Genomic DNA, 9,298 nt, shown 5'->3' with positions numbered 1-9,298 from the left:
TTGTTACCTCCTCGTTGGAAGAAAATTTACGACCTTTTGAACTTTTTTTCAGTTGAGGAAAGAGATGATAGTCGGATAGAGCCAAATCTGGTGAATAAGGGGGGTGTTCTAGTAATTCAAACCCTAAATCACGAATTTTTTGCATGGCAACATGAGATTTGTGTGCAGGGGCGTTGTCCTGCAAAAACAAAACACCTTTGTATAGCTTTCCGCGTCTTTACTCTTTATTTTTTTTTCAATAGAGTGGTTTGTAATGTCGAATAGTAATCTCCGGTTATTGTTCTACCCTTATCCAAAAAATCATGATTATTCCATGGCAATCCCAAAAAACTGAAGCAAGAACTTTTCCAGCAGACTTTTGGACACGAAAATTATTTGGTCTTGGAGAACCAGAGTGTCGCCATTCCATAGATTGTTGCTTTGTTTCTGGATCGTAGGAATGTACCCAAGTCTCATCCATAGTAACAATTCGGTTTAAGAAGTCTACATCGTTTTCAAATCTAGCACAGATGCTTCTAACCTTGCACGCTTTTGGTCAACATTCAAACATTTAAGGATCCATTTTGCAGCAATTTTTCTCATGTCCAAATTGACTTGAACTATATGATGAACGCTTTCGTATGAAATATTCAGTGTTTCAGATATCCGTTTTAGCCCAATTCGACGGTCTGATAAAATCATGTCATGAACTGCATCGATATTTTCGGGGACTGACACAGAAACTGGCCTTCCCGATCGGTCATCATCTTCAATGGAAACTTCACTTCCTTTGAAGCTTGCAGTCCAATTTTTCACAGTCGCATGTACGAAGAACATTGAACACCAAGGGCATTAAGCATATCGTCGTAAATCTGCTTACCTCTTAACCCTTTTAAATACAGGTACTTGATTATGGCTCGATACAATTTTTCGATTTTCACGATTTCGGTGAACATCTTCTTTCTTTTAATTTATTATGGTTTTCTTTTTTGACCTCAAACTTCACACTGACATTTCTAATGAGTTATTGTTCGTTGCTATGGTAACGCAATATTTTTTTTATGAATGGAACTGGTCTAGGCTAACTAGGTATCAATGCATCCTCGTATGTACCTACATATATGTACTAGAGTGAAAAATGGAAAAAATTACAAATTTTCTCTTCCGTCTAGTATCTGTATGTGATAATGAGTCCAATTGAGTAAATATTTCACCTTTTAACAGGTTTCAATTTACTGAGCAGAGATGCTAATTGGTGATGATCACCAATCCATGGGAATAAACCATACATCACCTTGGACTTGGGTATAAACAATGCGATAAAATTATTTCATAACGACTTGTTGAATTATCCATGCATATTAATGAATAATGTATTATTTGTTGTTGATATTTGCCGAACAGCATCAACTGACCGCTGGCATCTTGTAATATATGCCTTCATCTGGTCAGTGCCGCTTCCTGGTTCTAGACTATTGTTGTCTAGTCGCATTTAAATACGAGAGATATACCGGGTGTCCTGTTTATACGTTAAAGGCAATATGACCAGACTTTTTTAGGGGAATTCGATATATTTTGGATGACATTCGCCAGACCATTGTTCTACTGAAAATTACCCATTAATTATTGAGTGAAGCCGCATAATTTTCCCACCACAAATTATTTGGTGAACCTGCCAGGTTTTACCGTGGATAATTATTCATTATTACGGAATGTATAATATAATGTAACAAATCAGTATGACTCAAGCTCTGCACTAATAGTACGTCTGGGATAAGGATTTCCGAGCAGTTTTTCATTCATTATCGAGTTGATTACATTGCGTCATCATAAGAAGGAAATAATTAGTGATTAACAAGCTCTAAGAATTTCATGAAGTATTCTATATATGGTTAATTTCGTTAGCTTCCTTCAAATAGTTTTTTTCGAAAAAGTTGCAAGTGAATATTCGTTTTTCGGGTTTATCCGAGCAGATCACACTTTTTACTTGTGAAAACTACTGTTTTCACTCTTTTTCATGGCATTCTTTACCAGGAGAGTCAGTAAGCCTTTCTTCATGCCCTGTATATCAAATATCGATTTCAGATTTATCTTTTGCGACAGTAACCGAAGTACAATATTCAACCAGAAATAAATATCATTGGGACCTGGCACAATGGCATTTGACAAAGCACTTTGATCTTCCCAAACATCTATTATTATAACAAATATGACTCAGTTGACTTAGAATAGCGAGAACGTTTTTTTTTTCCTATTTTGTCGAATTTTCAACTCGTAAATCGTCTTATTCGATCATGACATCATTGTACTCTTATCGACTTAAAAAATTATCAATCGATTGGTTTCGTGTGGGATCTACGTTGAGCTATTGAATTGTTTGAACAAACACAGCCAAGATAATTGAATTATTACAATTATATCTTCTGGTACATTGATTTCGTTATGTTCATGGTCGTAATCCGCAGTTTTGTAATATATAATCGTCCGAATCTTCTGAAAAGATAATATACGATCTTATCCAATTAAAAAATTAATCATGCGAGATCGTATGTAGGTTGAGAATTACGGTTGCATTTTGTTCCTCGGATAACGCGGGATTAAGATGTGTTTATTAAAGATTAGCCTATTAAATTCGTGTAACCAGAACGGAAATCGTATAGCGATTGGGGTTTCACAATGAAAGTTCGATTCTTCACCTTGAATCGTAGGAATCGTTCTGAGACATTGTATAGAGAAAATGATACGTCTGAGCCTATTTCAATTTTGGTTCATGCTGAAAAAATTTGGGTCAAACTCATCCCAAATTTAGTCCCTTTGGACTGGAAGAAGCAACTTCTAAAATTTTAGAATGAAAGGAATGAGATCCAGTTCCATGCATAAAAAAAAATATTGCGTTACCATAGCAACGAACAATAACTCATTAGAAGTGTCAGTGTGAAGGTTAAGGTCGAAAAAGTAAACCAGAGTTACGCAATAAATTAAAAGAAAGAAGATGTCCGCCGAAATTGTGAAAATAGAAAAATTGGAGTATCGAGCCATCATCAAGTATCTCAACGATGCAGTTCATGACATGATTTTACCAGACCGTCGAATTGGGCTTAAACGGATATCTGAAGCAATGAATAACTGAATATTTCATACGTACACGTTCATCATATAGTTCACGTCAATTTGGACATGAGAAAAATTGCTGCCAAATGGATCCCCAAATGTTTGAATGTTGACCAAAAGCGTGTAAGGGTAGAAGCATCGTGTTCGATCTGTGCTCGATTTGAAAACGATGTAGACTTCTTAAACCGAATTGTTACTATAAATGAGACTTGGGTACATTTCTACGATCCAGAAACAAAGCAACAATCGATGGAATTTCGACATTTCGGTTCTCCAAGACCTAAGAAGTTTCGTGTCCAAAAATCTGCTGGAAAAGTCCTTGCTTCAGTTTTTCGGGATTGCCATGGAGTAGTTATGATTGATTTTTTGGATGAAGGTAGAACAATAACCGGAGATTACTATTCCACCACTCTATGGGAAAAATTAAAGAGAAAAGATGCGGAAAGCTACCAAAAGTTGTTTTGTTTTTGCAGGACAACGCCCCTGCACACAAATCTCATGTTGCCATACAAAAAATTCGTGATTTAGGGTTTGAATTACTAGAACACCCCCCTTATTCACCAGATTTGGCTCCATCCGACTAGCATCTCCTTCCTCAACTGAAAAAAAAGTTTAGAAGGTCGTAAATTTTCTTCCAACGAGGAGGTAATAAAAGCTGTGGAGGCTTGGTTTGCAGAGCAAGAAGAAATTGCAGGTTCGCTGTAATAAACGTATACAATTAAGACAAGAAATGTTAAATGTATCATTATCACAGAATCAGGCATTTTCACCATGAATTTCAACAATTCGACGAATTCATTCATGTTAGATATACACTCCCATATGCTCTCCTTAGATGATCATCTCAATTTCTATTCTGTTCACATTTTTCAATAATGGTACATCATTTTTGCTGATAGTATCAAATTAGCTTGGCCTTGAAAGTAAACCGCATTCCCCAGAGCAAATATAAGATTATAAGTATCGTTTAAAATAATTGAAAGATATTTGTTATAATAAACACGTCTCATCGAATGTTTTTTCATTGCTCAACATCATGAGAACAGAAAACAAGCTTATACACTCTGGAATTACAAACATGACGCCCCAACTATACATCACGACAAAATTTTAAAAACTTTATTTCAATCAAATGAAAAGAGACTGATAAAAGTGGTATCAAGTTCAGAATATTCACGTTTTCATATCAGATTAACAATTTTTATTGTACAACACGTTTCTACATACGTAAATTGATTTTCATCTGCTGTTTCATCAAGAAGAGGATTAATTTGTATCTAGGGAAAATGTGTTAATTGTATATATGGGTATATATGAACGTAACTTTAATTATATATTCGGTTGAACAGCAATTCACGAAATGGCTATGAATTGAACTTTCATTTCTTGAATCAATGTAATCAAGCGTTCTGATATTTTTTGTGGGATACTGAGATGGGATTATAAATTGGGATTTGAATGGTGGTAGAAAGAGGTGCAGAAACATAAGTTCAAAATGTGATGAGAATTTAATTCAATTCAATAAAAATTTTCAGATATAGGTACCTATCTATATACTATTGAGGAAAAAGTCCTCAATTTTTATTCTGTAGTTTGTATTTCTATGAATTTGATTAGCATAATCTTCGTCTGTTCATCAAACGTCTTCATTTATATGCGGATCTCAAGGTCATTTCCTTAATGACATAAATTTTTTCCATCCAAAAGACATTGCCAGTTCGGCATTCTGAACTCAATAACCTGGTCAAACTTGTTTCAATACACAAAATCTGATTTATCAATCCAAACATTGTGGTGGTGACAATAAAGCAACCTTTTATTCAGATTTTTATATTTTTCACACACTCTGACTGTAACATCTCATAGCATTTTCGTCAAGTGAAAAAAAAAACAGCTGAATCTACCATATTTCGTTTATTCTGGCTTCTACAACCTGCTACCTGATTTCAAATTCTATTAGTTTCAACCATGACATTAACAAAACATCATCCGACGAGAATTCATTGGCGATGTCAAACTTGTGCAATAACAAAATTCTATTTGTTGATGGATGCAGTGATATCATACCTGGAATCATGAAGAGCAGTTTTTAAATGTTTTTCTTCCGTTTTAAACCGAGTCTAATGGATAATGGTGCCGCCTACCATGAAATTCATTTTATCTGGTAGAAAACAATTCAGTGTCGATGGTTCCAGGATGCCAATCGGTTCGATTTGTCATAGAATGGGATATTTTTTCTGGACACGTTGATCTCAAGAAGAATAAGGTCATCGAATAAGCTCAGTATTCGATGAAGTCACCGAATTGTTGGATTAAACTTCAAACAAACCTCCTAGATGATCTTTCCAAAGAATCTTATAATTTTCTGGGTAATTTGTGCAATAATCGAAAAACCAAGCAATTGCGGTTAATCATACAGAAATGCGTATTGCTTTAGAACAGTATTTTTTATGTTTTCACTTTCCTAGAAGCTGAGTAATTTATCTACCAGCCGTTGCAATTGAAATTCTTGCAACGATTGTTATGGTCTCAAGGTAGTAGGTAAATATTTTAATACATTCAAAAACTATTTACAAGAAATGGGAGCGCAAATCATGCAACGCAGTTTAGTTACTGATGAATTCGTGAATAACTTATAGGTACTCTATATTATTTTGTACTTGTTTCGAGAAAAAACTCATGAAAACATCGATCTTCTGAACAAAAATGATCATTTGAAGGACGAGATCAATTTCCAAAACTCAATTATCGAGAATAATTTGGACTGGGAATTCCGAAAAGAATAATTTTGTGGTTAGCTCTCAGCGGAAATCTTTCCAACTAAGTATTTGAACTGTGTTTAGGATAACATCACAAGGAGTTTCTGAAAAAAATGTTACAAGGATCATCATCTTCAAAAAAAAGTTATGATCAATTGACTCACAGAATTCATTAGATTCATTTAAATAATCTATTTTATGAGATCTTATCAACAATAAATTATATGGCCTTATTCATTCACAAAACAATTAGAAATTTACATGAATTAAAAAAAAAAACATTCAAAAACAACTTTATCACTAAGACTTCACACATACATCTACAAATTGAAAAATAAATTTATAAAAGTTAGTTTATTTTTTGTATCCTGTACAACTGTCAATACATTTTCATTTAAATAAAAAATTTCAACAACGAATAAGTTCTATTTTTTCAAGTTCCACTGATGATACGATGAGTTTTCTTTTATTTGTCGAAATAAATATAAGGGATTCATTCACCACAAAATCAATAGATAATAAGAGAAAATTCATCAGTTTCAATAGAGGAAAATTGACTGAACATATCAATATTTTCCCTAAAAATCTTCAACAAACCACCCACATCTCAAGAAATATCAAAACTCTGAGAAAGTCATAGTAAACGTAGCTTCTAACCTCAGTTCTCAGTTCAGTGTACTGCCTCGAGTGATACGATTTTTAATTAACGTTTACTGAACGTCTTCTAGGAATAAAAAAATTGCAGACAACATGCTACTAGATGTGAGAACTTGCTGGAAACTGATATTACCTGCAGGATGATATCATGTACACTAACAATAATAATATATTATTATTTAATTCAACACTAGCGTCCGCATGCTGTAGACGAGATCAAAATTTCCCATGTCATTGAAAAACAATGGAAGTTCGAACTCCTAATGTCACTGGAAAGTTTTCGGGTTCCTTCCAATACACAATCATTAATGGTATCATCAAATTTTAATTGCAATAAAGAGTATTATACAAAAAAAAATCGTTCAGAAGCGATTATTCCACTCAAAGAGAATAAAATTTGAAAACCTTCAAAATGATGCGTCACTTGACCCCTATTGCCATTGAAGATTGTTGAGGGGGGTCACTACCCCACTTGGGGTGGATGATTGCACATCCACGAAGTTGCAACTAATCAAATGCTATCCTCTTTCGAATAAAAAACGATCCGATATCCGTCTGGACTGTTTTAAGTGTGCCTCCCGGTATATCTGCAACTGCACGAATGAAAGTTCATATCATTCACGCCCTCGCCAACATCCTTATTCGATTTCCTGATCCTCGGAACCTTGGGAGTGAAATGATCAATACGATTTTTACAAATTAGAACTAAGAAGTCACGAACAATGACTACCATAAGATTTTATCTCGTCTAATGAAAGATGTACCTGAGTAAAATCGAACAAGTGATGGAGTAGAGTGATAGCAGCAATTACCTGGGAATACTTCGTCCTTCACCCTTGAACGGATGAACGAAGAAATAAATCTTGAATGAATTATTGTTGAGTTTGATGCGGAAGCATCATACCCTACGTGCCAATGTTCTACGTTTTTTCTATTACGTTTCACGATGTGGCTTGTTAACATTAATTACATTGAAAGGTCTTTTGTTGTGTTGATACATCGCATTGTTGAATCTTGACCAGCATAAGTCTTTGAGTTTTAACTTAGTCATTAATGATTATAACGTTGAATGAAAATTCAAACGTTCTAGCATTTTTGTACAGATGAATACTGGAAATAAATTTTGTGTCTAGCTTTTGATTCACTCTGTATATTTTGCCATACAGAAGACATATATGGAATATCTCATCTTGCTTTCTGTTCCGTTTCTAACAACTCACTAATTAACTGGCAAACATAACGGCCCTAGTGTTAATCTAACATTTGTTATACTCCATTTACTTCATTCGGTGTACAGAAATGAAGAAGCACTACATGCTTGCATTATTTGGTCTGTGGACAACTTTATCGCTAGAAACTTTCGCTCTAAACAGAGTGAAGAGGTTAGTTTGGCCGCCAGGAGGAGATAAAGTCCAGGTAAATTTTCTTTTTGAGAAACCCTTACCCAAATAGAAGAATAAACCTATTAGATTTTCTCGATGTAGTAGGTTCGAATAATTTGACCTTTGTGGCATTATTTTCCAGATGATTGCTGGCGTGGGTGTTCCTGTAGATCTACGACAAGAAACGGTGATCTTCGGAATGGTTTACAAAGCTACATACGCGCTACCAAACAACATAACTCAGCTGCAGAACAGCAACATCATTTTCCAAAGACAAGCCAGGTCATCTGAGGATTCCCATAAGAATGTCATCAAATACATCGAAAGGTAACAAATTTGGTCAGGCTGTTCAACATTTTGCTAACCATTTTGCTCCCCCTTCTGAAGACATCAATTGAAGACTGATTTTTCAGGTTTCTTTACGAGCAAAATCAGTATAGTAAAGCATGCGTTTTAAGGACTATATGTGAGGCAGCTGTTTCGAAATTCGATGAAAATGGTGGCTTTATGAACGAAATAATGAACATAATTTTCGAGTGAGTTTACAGAACATTTTTTCGTCAATCAAATGAAGTAATTTTGATCTGTTTAACATCCTCTTGAGTATACACCAGACTTATTTAATATCAAGGAACTTCTGTATTCTTCAACAATTGTTTTGAAATTTATAGGTCAATGGGAGAAACAATAAGACACCATGATGATTTGGATTACATAGAAGCATTCGAATTGGGAATTCGAAGACCTGCTGAATGTAGGAGAAGTTATCCCCAATGCAAGAGTAGCTTGTTGGATGTAATTTCTGATGAACATAATAGTTTACGTTGAAAATGATTGTTTTGAGTATCATTTTCAGAGAAATTTTCGTATTTTCAGAGTTTTTTAGAGCTGCTAGTCTTTTTCTATGTAATACATATAATTATTGATAGCAATCCTGAAGAATTGACTGTGATTTGGTCTGAAGAAACAATTTACCAGCCAAGAAATACATTTTAAAATCTATAACAGAAGAATCGTAAAATAGGGTAATTGTAAATCATCTTCATTCTGTAAAACATAAAGAAGCAAAATGAAAATGGCTGAAAATTACTATGAGATTAGCATCGACATTATTTCATTCATTATTTATTTTACTGAAGATTCAAAATCATACATTGGTGAATTTCAGCAATTATTGCAAATTTCTTGGTTTATTTATTTGTTTCTTATTTATATTCATTGTGAAATCTTTCAATATATTTTTTCATCGATCACCGAAGTTTGATTTATTATACCCAGTACTGTTGCACAGCCTCCTACGATACTTCGTTTTTGAGTTTGACAATTTCGTGAAGTGCTCATAACTTTCTTGTCTTTGAAGTTACAAACCTGAAACTTGAAACTTCTACAGGCACTTTCTTACGTAGAATC

General features: G+C 34.2%; 1 protein-coding gene and 1 long non-coding RNA gene across 2 annotated transcripts; one reads left to right on the top strand and one right to left on the bottom strand.

Annotated features, from left to right (window-relative positions):
- Nucleotides 1–4,989: 4,989 nt before the first annotated feature.
- On the bottom strand, nucleotides 4,990–5,270 carry LOC123319465. Its single transcript, XR_006538490.1, has 2 exons — nucleotides 5,235–5,270; nucleotides 4,990–5,157 (listed from the first exon to the last, which is right to left on the bottom strand). It is a non-coding gene; the product is annotated as an uncharacterized LOC123319465 (long non-coding RNA).
- A 2,313-nt stretch (nucleotides 5,271–7,583) lies between these two features.
- LOC123319329 lies at nucleotides 7,584–8,990 on the top strand. Its single transcript, XM_044906240.1, has 4 exons — nucleotides 7,584–7,922; nucleotides 8,031–8,215; nucleotides 8,302–8,424; nucleotides 8,560–8,990. Exons 1-4 carry the CDS (start codon nucleotides 7,806–7,808, stop codon nucleotides 8,714–8,716), a joined length of 582 nt encoding a protein of 193 aa, XP_044762175.1. The 5' UTR covers nucleotides 7,584–7,805; the 3' UTR covers nucleotides 8,717–8,990.
- Nucleotides 8,991–9,298: the final 308 nt, after the last annotated feature.

Source organism: Coccinella septempunctata, chromosome 8 (genome assembly GCF_907165205.1).
Source record: "Coccinella septempunctata chromosome 8, icCocSept1.1, whole genome shotgun sequence".
Lineage (NCBI taxonomy): Eukaryota > Metazoa > Arthropoda > Insecta > Coleoptera > Coccinellidae > Coccinella > Coccinella septempunctata.
This window is presented reverse-complemented; position numbering and strand designations above follow the sequence as displayed.